This window comes from Ranitomeya variabilis, chromosome 2, assembly GCF_051348905.1.
Source record: "Ranitomeya variabilis isolate aRanVar5 chromosome 2, aRanVar5.hap1, whole genome shotgun sequence".
In the NCBI taxonomy this organism is placed as follows: domain Eukaryota; kingdom Metazoa; phylum Chordata; class Amphibia; order Anura; family Dendrobatidae; genus Ranitomeya; species Ranitomeya variabilis.
Window position 1 is genome coordinate 42,442,582 of NC_135233.1, and position 20,893 is coordinate 42,463,474.

The 20,893-nt window shown below is 44.2% G+C and overlaps 1 protein-coding gene across 6 annotated transcripts in view; it reads right to left on the bottom strand.

Moving 5' to 3' along the window:
* Positions 1 to 20,893, bottom strand: part of SYT14 (synaptotagmin 14) — a 203,785-nt gene that overhangs the window by 99,014 nt on the left and 83,878 nt on the right. For 4 of the 6 annotated variants that reach the window (XM_077282332.1, XM_077282331.1, XM_077282334.1 and 1 more), the window contains exons 1-2: positions 10,525 to 10,575; positions 2,438 to 3,571 (exon numbers count right to left, since the gene is read on the bottom strand). In XM_077282332.1, the coding sequence (XP_077138447.1) occupies positions 2,438 to 3,425 (988 nt within the window). In that variant the 5' untranslated portion in view covers positions 3,426 to 3,571; positions 10,525 to 10,575. Of the gene's footprint in view, positions 1 to 2,437; positions 3,572 to 10,524; positions 10,576 to 18,884; positions 19,038 to 20,893 lie in introns of those variants that run through there. The other 2 variants (XM_077282335.1, XM_077282336.1) reach the window with 1 other exon arrangement.

Sequence of the window (20,893 nt, forward strand, 5' to 3'; positions counted from 1 at the left end):
TTCTTTGCAAGACAAGTCAATGGGATGGCTCAAAAGACATCGGGAAGATGCTCATCTTTTTAATCTTTTTTTTTCAAAAAACACTAGTGGTTTATTCATTGTCTAAAGGAGTTTTTATTTTTTTAAGAACACATCCAGAAAATACCAGTAAACAAAAAAAATGCCACAAATACGTTGTGTGAATTCTAAGAAACGGCCACAAAAGCTGTAAAAGACCTAAACATTTAAAAAAGAAAGCCCCAGGATAACAAAATGCCAGAGAAAAACAGTGTCTTCCTCTTGAAAAACTAGGTGAGTTTGCCCACCTGAAAAAAAGTAGCATATACCGTATATACTCGAGTATAAGCCGAGATTTTCAGCCCAAATTTTTGGGCTGAAAGTGCCCCTCTCGGCTTATACTCGAGTCACGGTCGGCGGGTGAGGGGGAGAGGGCGCTGAGGCATACTTACCTAGTCCCGGCGATCCTGGCGCTCCCCCTGCCCGTCACACGGTCTCCGGGTGCCGCAGCTCTTCCCCTGTTCAGCGGTCACATGGGACCGCTCATTAGAGAAATGAATATGGACTCCACTCCCATAGGGGCGGAGCCGCCTATTCATTTCTCTAATCAGCGGTAACGGTGACCGCTGATAGAGGAAGAGGCTGCGGCACCGAAGACCAGCTGTCCGGGGGGAAGGAGCGGGACGCTGGGAGCAGGTAAGTATGTCATATTCACCTGTCCACGTTCCACACGCCGGGCGTCGCTCCATCTTCCCGGCGTCTCTCCGCACTGACTGTGCAGGTCAGAGGGCGCGATGACGCATATAGTGTGCGCGCCGCCCTCTGCCTGATCAGTCAGTGCGGAGAGACGCCGAGACGGGACGCTGAGGAGCTGCAAGCAAGAGAGGTGAGTATGTGTTTTATTATTTTTATTGCAGCAGCAGCACAGCTTTCTATGGCACATCTATGGGGCAATAATGAACGGTGCAGAGCACTATATGGCACAGCTATGGGGCAATTCTGAACGGTGCAGAGCACTAAATGGCACAGCTATGGGGCAATAATGAATGGTGCAGAGCACTATATGGCACAGCTATGGGGCAATTCTGAACGGTGCAGAGCACTAAATGGCACAGCTATGGGGCAATAATGAATGGTGCAGAGCACTATATGGCACAGCTATGGGGCAATAATGAACGGTGCAGAGCACTATACGGCACAGCTATGGGGCAATAATCAACGGTGCAGAGCACTATATGGCACATCTATGGGGCAATAATGAACGGTGCAGAGCACTATATGGCACAGCTATGGGGCAATAATGAACGGTGCAGAGCACTATATGGCACAGCTATGGGGCAATAATGAACGGTGCAGAGCACTATATGGCACAGCTATGGGGCAATAATGAACGGTGCAGAGCACTATATGGCACAGCTATGGGGCAATAATGAACAGTGCAGAGCACTATATGGCACAGCTATGGGGCAATAATGAACGGTGCAGAGCACTATATGGCACAGCTATGGGGCAATAATGAACGGTGCAGAGCACTATATGGCACAGCTATGGGGCAATAATGAACGGTGCAGAGCACTATATGGCACAGCTATGGGGCAATAATGAACGGTGCAGAGCACTATATGGCACAGCTATGGGGCCATAATGAACGGTATGGAGCATCTATTTTTATTTTTGAAATTCACCGGTAGCTGCTGCATTTTCCACCCTAGGCTTATACTCGAGTCAATAAGTTTTCCCAGTTTTTTGTGGCAAATTTAGGGGGGTCGGCTTATACCCGGGTCGGCTTATACTCGAGTATATACGGTACCTCAAAAGTAGAAAAGTGGGCGCAACTATTAACCTCAAAGGCATCAAGCTAGAAAGCTTGCCAAGTATGCCAATATGTCAAATACTGGTGTGGATTGTATCCCAGGCCAGGGCTGGTCAGTAGGTCAATAAAATATACTTTCAGGAGGCATAAGCTGTATTTGCTTAACTAAAATGTACACAATCTCAAGTCAAATCTAAACCATGCAAGAAATCAGAAAGCAAAAAAAGCTCTAGGTCACAAATTGTATAGGAAAATGGCAAAAATCTCATTTTTTGAGATTTATATATAAATGTACAGTATATGATATATATGTATATGACCATTTTAGAGGTGTCCATCAAACCAGATTAAAAAAAATATATTTTGATATTTTCAACAATTTCCAAAACAATTTACAAGTAATCCAAGAGAGCAGTTCGATAAGAAAATATGAGGATTATCAATTAAATTCTAGTGAAAATTGAAGACCCACTCAGAAACCTTCAAGAAAATGAACATTTCAACTTCATATTGTTCACCAAAACTAAAATAGTAAAGTCAGAAAGTGACAAAATTTGGGAAAAAAAAGAATTGCAGAACAGTAGAGAAGAGTCGTTGCAAGTCAGAAAGTGCTGAAGAGCAGTGTACCTTTATGTCGCCCTTTCTTGTCTTCAGAGATGTCTACATCTCTTTCCTTTCCCCTTCGCGGTTTCTTGTCCTTCGTTCTTCTGTCTCTGCTTTCATTAACTCTGCTGGAGGGACTTTCATCACTCCTTATGTAATATTCTCCAGGATCTTCACAATGGTTCCTCTGCTTTTTGGATTGGTCACCATGAATCTGATTAAGATTTGGAAGTTTACGGTGCTTTGATTGTTTCACGTTCTCCTCTGAGAACTTATCTCTGTTAACCCGAGGAGATGATGAGTGATTATTTCTGGGTGATCTTGACCTCAATGTTTTTGAACCCTGACTGTTAAAATCATTTGTTTTTCCAAGTTCTCTGGGATCACGGTCACTTTCTTTATAATCATTGGATTGTTGAGTTGTCTTTTTGGATTTCCTTCTTCTTTCTGGTCCTTCAGTGGTTTGACAATATCCGTGTCCATCACTGTACAAATTGTCTTGATTTCCTTTTACAGGAACCGTGTCTTCTTTCATCTCCCTGGAATGATCATATTGTCTTCTCTCCGATGTTGGTAAGTCACTACTATCATGCATGAATTCTGCATCTTCATGATGACTACTGTAATCGTGAATGTTGTCATGCCTTCGATTCCTTTCCCTCTTGCGTCCTTCCGATGACCTCAGTTGGGTTGTAACCGTATTCACACTTGATTCATGTTCATTTATGTCTATGGGTACGAAATCCGGATTACTTCCATAAGTAGTATTTTGAGTATTTTGAGTTAGTTGACCTTCGTCTTTGTCATTAGCCCCTTTCGTTTGATTTCCCTCCTCGTCTGTACGGAGTACGTGTATCATACTCGTAACCTGCTCCGTAACGGAGTCTGCCACAGTGTAACTGACCTCTTCAACAGCACTGGCCAAACCGTCCACGGCATTACTCAGAGTGTTCGCAATGGAAGACATGGATGGAAGACTGATGTTCTGCTGAAAGTTCCGGAAGAACGCCATCACCAATGGTTTCTATTTCTTTTAATATTGAGAGAAATGTGCTATATGGAAAACTGGACTTCCAATTGTTCGATCAGAAATAGTCCATCAAAAAAAGGTTTTTGTTTGTTGTAATCCAATTGTCTATTGATTACTCATATTGATCTCTGTAGTAAGAGTGATACTGGCTGTTAGATCATCTTAATTCCATCTACAATTCCACACTGTAGAAATTATGTAAAATTAAAGGGGTTGTGCAACCCTGATTTGTTTTGTAGAAAAATCACCCAGCATGACAGAAAGTAATAAAATAAAATATACTCAATTTACTGATTCCCCCAGTTCCCCATAGTCCAACCCTGCCCAGCTCCCACTTCCGGTCATAGTACTTCCTGTTCCAGTCATAGGGACATGTGACTGTTGCAGCCAATTATGCCACGGCACTGATGTGTTGGTGAGTATACTTTATTTCATTATTTTTTAGCCTGCTGACTGTTTTTTTTTTTTAATTCAGAGGTGGATGGCCCCTTTAAAGAATTACATTCATAAATAAAATATTGAAGAAAATGATTTGCTTTTGCATAAAGACATCTCTGTGCACAGATGAAATAAACATTTACAACACATTTGTGCATCAGCAAATCCAGCAGTAATACCGTAGAAGGTGTGACAAAGTCACTGGCAAAGTACTGGAGGGATGATATGTTTCACTGAGGCTATTAGCTTCAGTGATTTGAAACCTGAAAGTTTTCCCCAGCACAATAAGTGCTGAGAGGGGTTAATCGGCCATTTTAAGGGCAAGGTTTTTAAGTGAACAGTTGGAGAGCGGATGGGAGGCTGTTCACCATATCTCCTCCCCAGGGTGGGGTTTAGAAGTTAAATAGTCAGCTTTCTGAGTCATTTGGTGTTCAGTATGCCTGGAGAGGATAACTCCAGAGTGGTTGTCGTGTCTATAGTAAACTGAACTGTCTGTTTTTTTGGTTACCCTGATCGGGCAGATATCCGCAGCTATGCAAACTATATATCATTTTGTTCTGCTTTCCTGTTTTGCCGAAGGGCTGTGTTTATTTTTACTTTGTACCAGTTTATGCCGCATGTATTTAATAAACCAATGTGTCCATGACCGTGATATCTCCAGCAGAGCAAGTCTTTATCAGCAGCCTTTGGCTACCCCTCAGCAACCCCTTAGGACCTCAGGCCCCCCCCCCCTAGTGGTGGACCTTTGAACTCGGACAGACATATTCACCCCCTGAGCATGCCAGTATCTCAGTTTTTAGCTTGGAATATTCCTGTGCATCCTGTAAGGCCAGGTCACAATAAGCCTTTTGGGGCTCGTCGGTTAGATAGGGGGCCAGCATCTCCGCCCACAGTTCCGGCGGCAGCCTCCTGGATTCACCCAGGACATGTGGTTTGTCCACAGCCATCACACGTGCTTCTCGGGGAAATTGCCTGTACTTCTAGCACCAACTGTGGAGGATCGGCTTATTCGGCTGCACACGGAGGTAGACACAGGAACACTGTCTCTTTAAATATTCCATTGGTTTATTATATACATGTGGCATAAACCAGTGCAAAGTATAAATAAACACGGCCCTTCGGGCAAAACAGGAGAGCAAAACAAATTGGTTATATAGTCCGTATGGCTGCGGAGATCCACCCGCTCAGGGTTACCAAAAAAACACACGGTTCAGTTTCACGAGCACCACTCTGGACTAAGCCTCTCCAGGCATACTGAACACAGAATGTCTCAGTAGGCTGACTATTTACCATCTAAACCCCACCAAGTAGAGGAGATATGGTGAACAGCCTCCCACCCTCTCTTTAGCTGTTCAGGTAAAAACCTTGCCCTTAAAATGGCCGATTAACACCTCTCAGCACTTAGTGTGATGGGGAAAACTTTCAGGTTTCAAATCACTGTAGCTAATAGCCTCAGTGAAACATATCTCCCCTCCAGTACTTTGCCAGTGACTTTGTCACAAAGGATACACAAAATCTTAATTGCAACACGAAACATGTCTGTGAATCATATGAATATCCCATTGATTATAATGGGGAAAATATAATATTTAATTCCCCAAGGGACTTTCAAAAACTTCATGCCCAGTTTTCCCCCACAGATAACAGTTATTTTTTTACAGTTCCAGCAGCGAAACATGACATGATCATCTTTAGATGACTCTTCTGAAGTCTCGTTAAGCTCCTTAACTTAAAGGATCATATGATCATATGAGTTCCTTGACTTTTTCTGCATGTGTCCCTACCTTTTTTAGTACATCATGATACAGGTTGGGGCTTGGGGTACCCCAGTCTGGAAGTTGGTATGGGTTCTAGAGGTAAGGCCTGCATCTAATAGATATTTTCTAAGGTGGTAATAAGTTGGGGATACCACTTTAAGGTTATAGACACCTTTTGCGTGGAAAAAATAATTTTTACATATGTTAGTAGTCAGTTTTAATTTAAAAAAATTGATATCTGCAGTCTTCATTCCTTCTTTAATTTTCAGACCCCCTGAGATGGGAGTTCCATGTCTGACTGGCTGTACAATCCTTTTCAAAAGTTTAAAGGGGTCGTCCGAGACTTTTATATTGATGGCCTATCATTAGGATAGGTCATCAATATCTGATTGGTGGGGTGTCATGGATCCCAATGGCTGGGGATCGCACTGGACAAGCAAAATAACATAAATAACGGACGAGCTCTAGGGTGATGGAACCTGGGCTGACCGCTGCCCTACTCCTGACAAACACAACTAGAAATAGCCAGGGAGCGTGCCTACGTTGATTCTAGACGCCACGCGCCAGCCTAAGAGCTAACTAGCACTGCAGAGGAAATAAAGACCTAGCTTGCCTCCAGAGGAATGAACCCCAAAAGGTATAGTTGCCCCCCACATGTATTGACGGTGAAATGAGAGGAAGGCACGCACATAGAGATGAAAATAGATTTAGCAAAATGAGGCCCGCTATAACTAGAAAGCAGAATGATACAAAAGGGGTCTGAGCGGTCAGCAAAAAACCCTAATCAAAAACCAACCTGAGATTACAAGAACCCATGTGCCAACTCATGGCACATGGGGAGAACCTCAGCCCACTAGAGCTACCAGCTAGCATAGAGTCATAATTAGCAAGCTGGACAAAAAAACCAAACAACTAAAAAACAGAACTTAGCTTATCCTGAGAGATCTGGGAGCAGGTAGTCAGGAACCAAACTGAGCACATCTGAGTACATTGATAGCCGGCAAGGGAATGACAGAAAAGCCAGGTTAAATAGGAAACACCCAGCCTCTGATGGACAGGTGGAAAGCAGAGACCGCAACCCACCAAAGTCACCCAGTACCAGCCGTAACCACCAGAGGGAGCCCAAAAACAGAATCCACAACAGTACCCCCCCCTTGAGGAGGGGTCACCGAACCCTCACGAGAACCCCCAGGGCGATCAGGATGAGCTCTATGGAAGGCGCGGACCAAATCAGTCGCATGAACATCAGAGGCGACCACCCAGGAATTATCCTCCTGACCATAACCCTTCCACTTAACCAAATACTGGAGTTTACGTCTGGAAACACGAGAATCCAAGATCTTCTCAACAACATACTCCAATTCTCCCTCCACCAGCACCGGAGCAGGAGGCTCAACCGAAGGAACAACGGGCACCTCATACCTCCGCAATAACGACCGATGGAACACATTATGAATAGCAAACGATGCTGGGAGATCCAAACGAAAAGATACAGGGTTAAGAATCTCCAAGATCTTATAAAGACCGATGAACCGAGGCTTGAACTTAGGAGAAGAGACCTTCATAGGGACAAAACGAGAAGACAACCACACCAAGTCCCCAACAAGAAGTCAGGGACCCACGCGGCGACGGCGATTAGCAAACTGCTGAGTCTTCTCCTGAGACAACTTCAAATTGTCCACCACCTGATTCCAAATCTGATGTAGCCTGTCCACCACCACGTCCACTCCAGGACAATCCGAAGGCTCCACCTGACCAGAGGAAAAACGAGGATGAAACCCCGAATTACAAAAGAAAGGAGAGACCAAAGTAGCAGAACTAGCCCGATTATTAAGGGCAAATTCGGCCAGTGGCAAAAAGGCAACCCAGTCATCTTGATCAGCAGAAACAAAACACCTTAAATAAGTTTCCAAGGTCTGATTAGTTCGCTCCGTCTGGCCATTCGTCTGAGGATGGAATGCAGACGAGAAAGACAAATCAATGCCCATCTTAGCACAAAACGTCCGCCAAAATCTAGACACAAACTGGGATCCCCTGTCAGAAACGATATTCTCCGGAATCCCATGCAAACGAACCACGTTCTGAAAAAATAAAGGGACCAACTCAGAAGAGGAAGGCAACTTAGGCAAGGGTACCAAATGAACCAGCTTAGAAAAGCGGTCACACACAACCCAGATAACGGACATTTTCTGTGAGACAGGGAGATCTGAAATAAAATCCATGGAAATGTGCATCCAAGGCCTCTTCGGGATAGGCAAGGATAACAACAACCCACTGGCCCGAGAACAGCAAGGCTTAGCCCGAGCACACACTTCACAAGACTGCACAAAGGTGCGCACATCCCTTGACAAGGAAGGCCACCAAAAAGACCTGGCCACCAAGTCTCTAGTACCAAATATTCCAGGATGACCAGCCAACACAGAAGAATGGACCTCGGAGATGACTCTACTGGTCCAATCATCCGGAACAAACAGTCTTTCTGGTGGACAACGATCAGGTTTATCCGCCTGAAACTCCTGCAATGCACGTCGCAAGTCTGGGGAGACGGCGGACAATATTACCCCATCCCTAAGGATACCAGTAGGCCCAGAGTCTCCAGGAGAGTCAGGCACAAAACTCCTGGAAAGAGCATCTGCCTTCACATTCTTTGAACCTGGCAGGTATGAAACCACAAAATTGAAACGAGAAAAAAACAACGACCAACGAGCCTGTCTAAGATTCAGACGCCTGGCAGACTCAAGGTAAATCAGATTTTTGTGATCAGTCAAGACCACCACACGATGTCTAGCACCCTCAAGCCAATGACGCCACTCCTCAAATGCCCACTTCATGGCCAAAAGCTCCCGATTACCCACATCATAATTGCGCTCGGCGGGCGAGAATTTTCTAGAAAAGAACGCACATGGCTTCATCACCGAGCCATTGGAACTTCTCTGTGACAAAACCGCCCCCGCTCCAATCTCGGAAGCATCAACCTCAACCTGAAAAGGAAGTGAAACATCTGGTTGACATAACACAGGAGCAGAAGAAAACCGGCGCTTAAGTTCCTGAAAGGCCTCCACAGCCGTAGGAGACCAATTAGCAACATCAGCACCCTTTTTAGTCAAATCAGTCAAAGGTTTAACAACACTGGAAAAATTAGTAATGAACCGACGATACTGTTGTGGATTCTGTTTTTGGGCTCCCTCTGGTGGTTACGGCTGGTACTGGGTGACTTTGGTGGGTTGCGGTCTCTGCTTTCCACCTGTCCATCAGAGGCTGGGTGTTTCCTATTTAACCTGGCTTTTCTGTCATTCCCTTGCCGGCTATCAATGTACTCAGATGTGCTCAGTTTGGTTCCTGACTACCTGCACCCAGATCTCTCAGGATAAGCTAAGTTCTGTTTTTTAGTTGTTTGGTTTTTTTGTCCAGCTTGCTAATTATGACTCTATGCTAGCTGGTAGCTCTAGTGGGCTGAGGTTCTCCCCATGTGCCATGAGTTGGCACATGGGTTCTTGTAATCTCAGGATGGTTTTTGATTAGGGTTTTTTGCTGACCGCTCAGACCCCTTTTGTATCATTCTGCTTTCTAGTTATAGCGGGCCTCATTTTGCTAAATCTATTTTCATCTCTATGTGCGTGCCTTCCTCTCATTTCACCGTCAATACATGTGGGGGGCAACTATACCTTTTGGGGTTCATTCCTCTGGAGGCAAGCTAGGTCTTTATTTCCTCTGCAGTGCTAGTTAGCTCTTAGGCTGGCGCGTGGCGTCTAGAATCAACGTAGGCACGCTCCCTGGCTATTTCTAGTTGTGTTTGTCAGGAGTAGGGCAGCGGTCAGCCCAGGTTCCATCACCCTAGAGCTCGTCCGTTATTTATGTTATTTTGCTTGTCCAGTGCGATCCCCAGCCATTGGGATCCATGACAGTGGGGGTGCGAAACCCAGCCCCCCCACTGATTAGCCTTCCCACTGTTGGTGGCGGCCGGAACTGCTCAGTTGTGGATCTGCACAGCACAGCGCCGTCGACAGAATAGTGGTCACAACTGGGTACTGCACATTCCACCCTCTATTGATTTGAATAAGTAGCAGATGTGCAGTACTCGGCTTCAACCACTATACAGTCAACGGCGCTGTCCGGATCCACAACTGAGCAGTTCCGGTCGTCGCTGACACCAAGATAAGGTGATCAGCGAGGATGCCGGGTGTTGCACCCCGACTGATCAGACATTGGTGACCTATCCTAAAATTAGGCAGTCTATGTTAAAGTCCCGGACAATTCCATTAACTTTCCACCCACATTGCCTTCTCAGTGTCCCTCTTCCCTGCTACTACTAAGACTCGGCCTACCCAGCCTGATTGAGAGCTCCTCAGTGTCCCTCCTCCCTGCTGAGATCTCATACCTCTTAGTACAATCTGCATCTGTCATTTAGGCTAGGTAGGTGAGTGGCGACTGAATACACTTGAGATCTCTGACTTTATAGCTGGACTCGTGAAATGCTCATTTTAATATCATGAATATTCATCCATAAGTATACTATCCCGATCAGGTCTATTTAATAATGTATACAATTGATATTGTGAACTGTGGTGACAGATTACCTGCTTTAAGGTGAAATATGCTGTATGAATGCAGCAGTAGCTAAGAAAGAATAATAATTCAGAAAGTCAGTTTTGGGCCCCATATAGTCGAAAAATCACTATGATTTTTATTTTTCCTTTCCCTCTGTAATAGAATGGTAGACTTGTGAAAGCAGCAAATAAAATCAGCCGACTATAGTCCTGGGGTGCTTTACAGTGTACAACTTTGCTTCAATGAGCATGTTATAATTTTAGCACTTAATATTCTTCTACTCTTACTGAAAAGCGGCTCTAGAATTATGCTACATTGTCCTCCGATGAATGACTTACCAAGAAAGAAAACGCCGTTATTCTTTGTCACCGCATAACTAAGTGACATTCTAATGAGGGTGCCAATCACAGCTATACATTATTCTATGGAGAGAATATCCCAGCATTATTATTATTATTCTGAAATGGATACTGAGACGATGTGTAGGTATTGTTAAAAACGCCGACTGCTATGTATAGACTTCTACGCCGCATTGTTTTTCACATTCTTTTTTTATTTCACCCTTCATTTTCCTATATTATTAAGTTTTTGGAAAAAAATAAAAAAAATTTTTTTTTCAGAAACAGCGCCATCCCGATCTGTGGGTTAGGTAGGGTATTACAGTTCGGTAAGAAAGAAAAAGGTTTGTATGCCAGCTCACCGTTGATGAACGCAGGTGCACGGAACTCCGCCGCAGGAAATCGAGTGTAATCCAAGGAAAAAAGGAAGTTGAGTTCCAGCTCCGTAAAAAATGCCAAAAGTTTATTTCAGTCCAACATTAAAATATGACACATGACTATTCTCCCTCCGGTATATATGTCCCTGTGTGAGGAGCAAACGGCAACGCGTTTCGATCCGAAGATCTTTATCAAAGCTTTGATAAAGATCTTCGGATCGAAACGCGTTGCCGTTTGCTCCTCACACAGGGACATATATACCGGAGGGAGAATAGTCATGTGTCATATTTTAATGTTGGACTGAAATAAACTTTTGGCATTTATTACAGTTCGGTACCAAATCAAGAGAATGTGTTGAACTGTAATACCAGGCAATCAAGCAAGCTGCTGCAGATATTTTCTGTAGCCTTTATTATTGGTTATTTCAATTTTTTTTTTTTTTTATCTCTGCATTTGGTTTTATTTTATTTCCCGTTGACATAGCTCTATGAGGGCTTGTTATTTTGCAACATGAATTCTACACTTAAACAGCATAAATTTGGATTATATATAATGTACTGAAAAAGTTCTATTTTTTTCTATTTGTTTAAAGGACTGAAAAAAAATGTAATTTTGACAGTTTTTGTTTTCATAGCATTCACCATGCTATATAAATGATTTGTTAACTTTTATTCTGCAGGACAGTATGATTATGTCTGTCTTTAGTGTGATTATGAGTTCTACAGATGAAAGGTTGGGGGTCTTGGATCACTGTCAGCACCCTGAGCTGTGAATGGGTAATTGAAGCAGGTTATCTGATGGAGAGCAGACATGAAGTGTTTGCACAGAGTAATTAACCCCTTCATGACCCAGCCTATTTTGGCCTTAATGACCTGGCCGTTTTTTGCAATTCTGACCAGTGTCCCTTTATGAGGTAATAACTCAGGAACGCTTCAACGGATCCTAGCGATTCTGAGATTGTTTTTTCGTGACAATTTGGCTTCATGTTAGTGGTAAATTTAGGTCGATAATTTCTGAGTTTATTTGTGAAAAAAATGGAAATTTGGCGAAAATTTTGAAAATTTTGCAATTTTCACATTTTGAATTTTTATTCTGTTAAACCAGAGAGTTATGTGACACAAAAGAGTTAATAAATAACATTTCCCACATGTCTACTTTACATCAGCATAATTTTGGAAACAAATTATTTTTTTGCTAGGAAGTTATAAGGGTTAAAATTTGACCAGTGATTTCTCATTTTTACAACAACATTTACAAAACCATTTTTTTAGGAACCACCTCACATTTGAAGTCAGTTTGAGGGTTCTATATGGCTGAAAATACCCAAAAGTGACACCATTCTAAAAACTGCACCCCTCAAGGTGCTCAAAACCACATTCAAGAAGTTTATTAACCCTTCAGGTGTTTCACAGCAGCAGAAGCAACATGGAAGTAAAAAATGAACATTTAACTTTTTAGTCACAAAAATGATCTTTTAGCAACAATTTTTTTATTTTCCAAAGGCTAAAAGGAGAAACTGGACCACGAACGTTGTTGTCCAATTTAGTACGCTGATACATCATATGTGGGGGTAAACCACTGTTTGGGCGCACGGCAGGGCTCGGAAGGGAAGGAGCGCCATTTGACTTTTTGAATGAAAAATTGGCTCCAATCTTTAGCGGACCCCATGTCGCATTTGGAGAGCCCCTGTGTGCCTAAACATTGGAGCTTCCCCACAAGTGACCGCATTTTGGAAACTAGACCTCCCACGGAACTAATCTAGATGTGTGGTGAGCACTTTGAACCCCCAAGTGCTTCACAGAAGTTTATAACGCAGAGCCATGAAAATAAAAAATAATTTTTCTTTTCTCAAAAATGATTTTTTAGCCCACAATTTTTTATTTTCCCAAGGGTAACAGGAGAAATTGGACCCCAAAAGTTGTTGTCCAGTTTCTCCTGAGTATGCTGATACCCGATATGTGGGGGTAAACCACTGTTTGGGCACATGCCGGGGCTCGGAAGTGAAGTAGTTACGTTTTGAAATGCAGACTTTGATGGAATACTCTGCGGGCATCACGTTGCGTTTGCAGAGCCCCTGATGTGCCTAAACAGTAGGAACTCCCCACAAGTGACCCCATTTTGGAAACTAGACCCCCAAAGGAACTTATCTAGATGTGTGGTGAGCACTTTGAACCCCCAAGTGCTTCACAGAAGTTTATAACGCCGAGCCGTGAAAATAATAAATGTGTTTTCTTTCCTCAAAAATATTTTTTTTAGCCCAGAATTTTTTAATTTTCCCAAGGGTAACAGGAGAAATTTGACCCCAAAAGTTGTTGTCCAGTTTCTCCTGAGTATGATGATACCCCATAGCTGGGTGTAAACCACTGTTTGGGCACATGCCGGGGCTCGGAAGGGAAGTAGTGACGTTTTGGAATGCAGACTTTGATGGAATGGTCTGCGGGCATCATGTTACGTTTGCAGAGCCCCTGATGTGCCTAAACAGTAGAAACCCCCCACAAGTGACCCCATTTTGGAAACTAGACCCCCCAAGGAAGATGTGTGGTGAGCACGTTCAACCCCCAAGTGCTTTACAGAAGTTTACAACGCAGAGCCGTGAAAATAAAAAATCATTTTTCTTTCCTCAAAAAAGATGTTTTAGCAAGCAATTTTTTATTTTCACAAGGGTAACAGGAGAAATTTGACCCAAAAGTTGTTGTGCAGCTTCTCCTGAGTACGCTGATACCCCATATGTGGGGGTAAATGTTATGATCCCAATGGCAGAGGATCTCTGATATTCTGGCAAGATAACAAAAATATAAATACTGCTCTAGGGAGGTGGAAACTGGACTAACCGCATACCTGATCTGTTGTGAAATTGGATTCTGGGCTCCCCCGGTGGCCACTTGTGGAATTGAACTTGTGTGCATCATCCCCTCTGTTCACCTGCTCCTATCAGGATGTGGGAGTCGCTATATAACCTTGCTCCTCTGTCAGTTTCTTGCCGGTCAACAATGTAATCAGAAGCCTTCTGTGCTTGTTCCTGCTACTAGACAACTCCCAGCTAAGTTGGACTTTTGTCCTTGTGTGTTTTTGCATTTTGTTCCTGTTCACAGCTGCTGTTTCGTTACTGTGTCTGGAAAGCTCTAGTGATCGGAAATTGCCACTCTGGTGTTATGAGTTAATGCTAGAGTCTTAAAGGAATTTCTGGATGGTGTTTTGATAGGGTTTTCTGCTGACCATGAAAGTGTCCTTTCTGTCTTCCTGCTATCTAGAAAGCGGACCTCGATTTTGCTAAACCTATTTTCATACTACGTTTGTCATTTCATCTATAATCACCGCCAATATATGTGGGGGCCTCTGTCTGCCTTTTGGGAAAATTTCTCTAGAGGTGAGCCAGGACTGTCTTTTCCTCTGCTAGGATTAGGTAGTTCTCCGGCTGGCGCTGGGCATCTAGGGTTAAAAAACGTAGGCATGCTACCCGGCTACTTCTAGTTGTGCGGCAGGTTTAGTTCATGGTCAGTATAGTTTCCATCTTCCAAGAGCTAGTTCTCATATATGCTGGGCTATGTTCTCTCGCCATTGAGAATCATGACACTGATCCTAACACAAACAACTATAAGTAGCCGGTGAACGTGCCTACGTTGGCCCTAGACGCCTCGAGCCAGCCGGAGAACTGACTACCCCTAGAGAGAAAAAACAAGACCTCACTTGCCTCTAGAGAAATTGAACCCCAAAGATATAGAAAGCCCCCAACAAATAATAACGGTGAGGCAAGAGGAAAGCACAAACGTAGAGATGAACTAGATTCAGCTAAGAGAGGCCCAATAGTCTAAATAGCAGAAAATAGATAGTGGACTATGCGGTTAGCAGAAAACCCTACAAAAACATCCACGCTGAACATTCAAGAACCCCCACACCGACTGACGGTGTGGAGGGAGAATATCAGCCCCCTAGAGCTTCCAGCGAGTCAGAAAATCAAATGTAAAGCAAGCTGGACAAAAACACTGAATAATGCAAACGATCCAAATTGTACAAAACAGACTTAGCTTTTCTTGCATGAGGCAGACTGAAAGGAATCCGGAGGAGACCAAATAGGTCTGGATACAACGATGCAAGGCAAGAGACTGAGTCCAGAGGAGACTTAAATAGGGAACACCCGCTGCTTAACGACACAGCTGGAGCTAAGGCCTGCAACAAGACATGCCTAACACAATACCGTTAGTGACCACCAGAGGGAGCCCAGAAACACAGTTCACAACAGGTAAACCACTGTTTGGGCGCACGTCAAGGCTCGGAAGGGAAGTAGTGACATTTGAAATGCAGACTTTGATGGAATGGTCTGCGGGCGTCACGTTGCATTTGCAGAGCCCCTGATGTGCCTAATCAGTAGAAACACCCCACAAGTGACCCCATTTTGGAAACTAGACCCCCCAAGGAACTTATCTAGATGTGTGGTGAGCACTTTCAACCCCCAAGTGCTTCACAGAAGTTTATAACGCAGAGCCGTGAAAATTAAAAAGAATTGTTCTTTCCTCAAAAATTATGTTTTAGCAAGTAATTTTTAATTTCTGCAAGGGTAACAGGAGAAATTGGACCCCAATAGTTGTTTCCCAGTTTGTCCTGAGTACGCTGGTACCCCATATGTGGGGGTAAACCACTGTTTGTGCGCACGTCGGGGCTTGGAAGGGAGGGAGCACCATTTGACTTTTTGAACTCAAGATTGGCTGGAATCAATGGTGGCGCCATGTTGCGTTTGGAGACCCCTGATGTGCCTAAACAGTGGAAACCCCTCAATTCTAACTTCTACACTAACCCCAACACACCTCTAACCCTAATCCCAACTGTAGCCATAACCCTAATCACAACCCTAACCCCAACACACCCCTAACCCCAACACACCCGTAACCCTAGTCCCAACCCTAACCCTAATCCCAACCCTAACCCTAATCCCAACCCTAACCACAACTGTAACCCCAACACACCCCTAACCCTATCCGTAACCCTAAACACAAGCCTAATCTTAACCCTAATTCCAACCCTAACCCTAAGGCTATGTGCCCACGTTGCGGATTCGTGTGAGATTTTTCCGCACAATTTTTGAAAAATCCGCAGGTAAAAGGCACTGCGTTTTACCTGCAGATTTACAGCGGATTTACAGTGTTTTTTTGTGCGGATTTCACCTGCGGATTCCTATTGAGGAACAGGTGTAAAACGCTGCGGAATCCACACAAAATTGACATGCTGCGGAAAATACAACGCAGCGTTTCCGCACGGTATTTTCCGCACCATGGGCACAGCTGATTTGGTTTTCCATAGGTGTACATGGTACTGTAAACCTGATGGAAAACTGCTACGAATTCGCAGCGGCCAATCTGCTGCGGATCCGCGGCCAATCCGCTGCGGCTCCGCGGCCAATCCGCTGTGGATCCGCAGCCAAATCCGCACTGTATGCACATGCCCTAACCCTAACCCTAACCCCACCCCTAACCCTACCCCTAACCCTAGTTCTAACCCTAACCCTAGTGGGAAAAGAAAAAAAAATATTTTCTTTTTTTTATTATTGTCCCTACCTATGGGGGTGATAAAGGGGGGGTCATTTACTATTTTTTTTATTTTGATCACTGTGATAGGTTATATCTCAGTGATCAAAATATATCTGGAACGAATCTGCCGGCCGGCAGATTCGGCGGGCGCACTGCGCATGCGCCCACCATTTTGGAAGATGGCGGCGCCCATGGAGAAGACGGACGGACACCGGGAGGCCCGGTAAGTATGAGGGGGGGGGATCTGAGCATGTGGGGTGGATCGGGGGACGGGGGTGGCATCGGAGCACGGGGGGAGTGGGCAGGAGCACGGGGGAGCAGACAGGACGACGGAGGGGAGCGGAGCACCGGACGGAGGACCGGGGAGCAGATCGGCGGTGGTGGTGGTGGGGGGGGTACGTAAGTGTTTCTAGCCATGGCCGATGATATTGCAGCATCGGCCATGGCTGGATTGTAATATTTCACCAGTTTTTTAGGTGAAATATTACAAATCGCTCTGATTGGCAGTTTCACTTTCAACAGCCAATCAGAGCGATCGTAGCCACGGGGGGGTGAAGCCACCCCCCCTGGGCTGAAGTACCACTCCCCCTGTCCCTGCAGATCGGGTGAAATTGGAGTTAACCCTTTCATCCGATCTGCAGGGACGCGATCATTCCATGACGCCACATAGGCGTCATGGGTCGGATTGGCACAGGTTTTCATGACGCCTAAGTGGCGTCATGGGTCGGGAAGGGGTTAACAGATAGCTGTCAATGTTGGATAACCTTCTGTGCCAGCAGATGTGTCCTTGTATGCCCCCACTGGCACATAGGTGATAAAAACCAGGACATCAATGCTTTCACCTTGTGCAGCCATACCATCTGTACTCCACAGAAAGGAAAAGGTAATTTAAGGATTTTTGAATTAGAATTCTAATTTTACCAAATCCATGCATATATCTATGGTAGGGGAACATATTTGCATCCGTGAAGTCAATATAAAGGTGTTCTGCAAGGGAAGCCATAGGGAAGGATAATAAATTGGCACCCCATGATTGCATCTCTCGGCGCCGATACAAGGACCGAAAAAGCTTCCCTCCTTTGTCTAATCCCTTAGAGCAGTGTTCCCCAAGTCCGGTCCTCAAGAGCCACCAACAGGTCATGTTTTCAGGATTTCCTTAGTATTGCACAGGTGATGCAATTATTATTGCCTGTGCAGTTGATGCAATTATCACCTGTGCAATACTAAGGAAATACTGAAAACATGACCTGTTGGTGGCTCTTGAGGACCGGACTTGGGGAACACTGCCTTAGATGCTACAGTCTCTGTTGACTCTTGCATTTAAGGGGTTAGTCAACCAAGAACCCAGATATCTTCAGTCCTGGTCGTTACAGCCTGGTATTAGCAGTATGTAACAGCTGACACCTACTGTGGATGGTGCAAGCTCAACTGCTGAGCCTGCGCCATCCTCAGGAAGAAACTGTATGGCAGATTGTGGTAATGTACCTGCAATCTGGACATAAAGACAGGGAGAAAAATGTCAACCTACGATCTCAATACCTTTATATGAGCTTTAGGGACTTGAACAGTCCTACATTTATTTTTAAAGGACAGCGACTCAACATATACTATTACGAGATTCCGGACAATCTATATTCTATATATTGGTTTTCCATTGTCTTGTGTTTCTGTTGGATTATCCATTTTTGTTTAAAGGGTCCATTTATGAAATAATCACAGTGCGCTCGGCTTTAATAATCACAGTGCGCTCAGCTTTAAACTGTGTAAGAACCAGAAAATAAGTGCTCAATTCCTCTGCAGCACCCCCACAGAGTAAAAACAGCATTGCAATGGGCTGGTTGTGCCAGGTCCTCCAGAGGTCAAAAGTTCTTTGGTCATTGCTCTTCTCGGGCTAATAGATAGGCGTCTGAATTGAATGACAACCCATTATTTACATTCATAAAATAGTATTTCAATAGTTTTTTTTTAAAGTCAGGCAACTCATTGAAAGGCTATTTAAAACTTTGCAGCCACGGGATACAGAAGACTTGATGTGTATAACTCAATGATAGGTGTACACTTGCCCATCGGTGAACTCCCACCGATCATGTGAAATAGGCACTCTAATGCCCCTTCGGAATGAAGCAGTAGCCGAACATGCACTGCAATTCTCTGTTTGAGATAGGCAAGTACCGAGCTCGGCTATCTCAGACAGACCTACAGTCTGTGAACGGAGTGGTGGCATGTACACGTGGCCACTGCTCCATTCAGACAATTTTGGAGCCCTGTTCCTCTTGGGTTTAGTGGCAACCCCCAAGGTCGGACCCCCACTGATCTGCTAGTCATTGCCTATTCTGTGGAGCAGTGATCACTTTTAGTTTTGAGAATAACCCTGTAAGATATTCCTAACACGTCTTACTATTTGCGTCTCGCTCCAAAAAACCTAATTGAATGCATAATAATACGAAGGTTCCGTCTCACCTTGATGATTCCTTGCGCCAAACTCTGAGCTTCCTCTGTGGAACCCTCCGGTTTTACCCACGCACATCTTCTTATTAATGTAGATAAAAAGTAACAGGAGGAGGACGATGGACACGCCGACGGCTGAAAGAAAGCCAACAGCTTCTGGGGACACTAGAGGAGAGACATAAGCAGACAATCAGGAGGCTACAATGCTACCATCAAACATGAGCAGGGGTCGGAGTATTTCATTAAGACTGTTTGGGAAAAATGTTTTTACTTTTTAATTCGGAGATTTCATTTTTTTATAAGATGAGGTTTTACATTTTTGGCTTATTGTTCATACTTTTTTTAGCCCTATTTTGGGGGTTTTAAAGTGGTTTTCCTACTAGAAAAAGATATATTTGGCTGCAGGACCCCTAATTACTACTGCGCAGCGTACGGTGGAGCAGTATTGTGCAGTGACAATAATGAAGGAGTTTGGATCCATTGGTTTGCAGACTTCTAAAATAGTAAAGTGAGCTGTTACTAGCCCACCCTAGATCCAGCGATGCCTCTCACCACGGCTCCGGTCTTAGCTGATTGGCTGCAGCAGCAAATTCAAATTGACAGTGAATGTCACCGCTGCAGCTGATCACTGGGCTCAGTAGTTTGTGCCATTTAAATCGGCATTACTGGTGAAGCCACTGATTGGCTGTACTGGTTATGAATGCATCACCGCTGAGGCCAGTGATTGGCTGAACTGGTTATGGGTGGCATCACTGCTGCGGCCGATCAATAAAAACCAGAGCAGTGGTGGAAAGGTAATGCTGTACCCGGGGAGGGGAGGCACTCAGAGTTAGCCTATAGACTGAAAAAAAAAAAATTAAAAACTGGAGAATCCCTTTAAATTAGTGAACAATTCCACAATTTTGAGAAGGGAGATCCTACAAGTTAACTTAGGGAAATGGTTAGGTGGCCATGTATGTGGACCCCTGTCTTCAGCTTGATACTTTGAGAATGAGTGGAATTAGTTTGCAGATTCAAGAGCTTTAAAAGGAAAAAAAAACAGTAAAAAGCAGTCGTGTAAATTAGAGGACGATTAAGGCATATTTCTTGAGTGCTATCATCATATCAGCCGAATTCTATGACAAACTCTACCATTAAAAGCAATTATGTACTTGGTATTTCAAAAGATAGTTTGTCAGATAAAGGAAGTCCCTGAAAACCATTTATGATAATTACACACCGTATACCTGCTAATACATATGTACAACGGGCGCCTAAAGAATTAGCTACTGTACAGTGGCTACGGAAAGTATTCAGACCCCTTTACATTTTTCACTCTTGTTTCATTGCAGCCATTTGGTAAATTCAAAAAAGTTCATTTTTTCACATTAATGTGCACTTTGCACCCCATCTTGACTGAAAAAAACAGAAATGTAGAAATTTTTGCAAATTTAATAAAAAGAAACACTGAAATATCACATGGTCATAAGTATTCAGACCCTTTGCTCAGACACTCATATTTAAGTCCCATGCTGTCCATTTCCTTGTGATCCTCCTTGAAATGGTTCTACTCCTTCATTGGAGTCCGGCTGTGTTTAATTAAACTGATAGGACTTGATTTGGAAAGGCGCACACCTGTCTATATAAGACCTCACAGCTCACAGTGCATGGCAGACCAAATGAGAATCATGAGGTCAAAGGAACTGGCCAAGGAGCTCAGAGACAGAATTGTGGCAAGGCACAGATCTGGCCAAGGTTACAAAAGAATTTCTGCAGTACTCAAGGTTTCTAAGAGCACAGGGGCCTCCATAATCCTTAAATGGGAGAAGACTGGGACAACCAGAAGTCTTCCTAGACCTGGCCGTCCAGCCAAACTGAGCAATCGTGGGAGAGGAGAAGAGTCTTGGTGAGAGAGGTAAAGAAGAACCCCAAGATCACTGTGTTTGAGCTCCAGAGATGCGATAGGGAGATGGGACAAAGTTCCACAAAGTCAACTATCACTTTATGGCAGAGTGGCCTGACGGAAGCCTCTCCTCAGTACA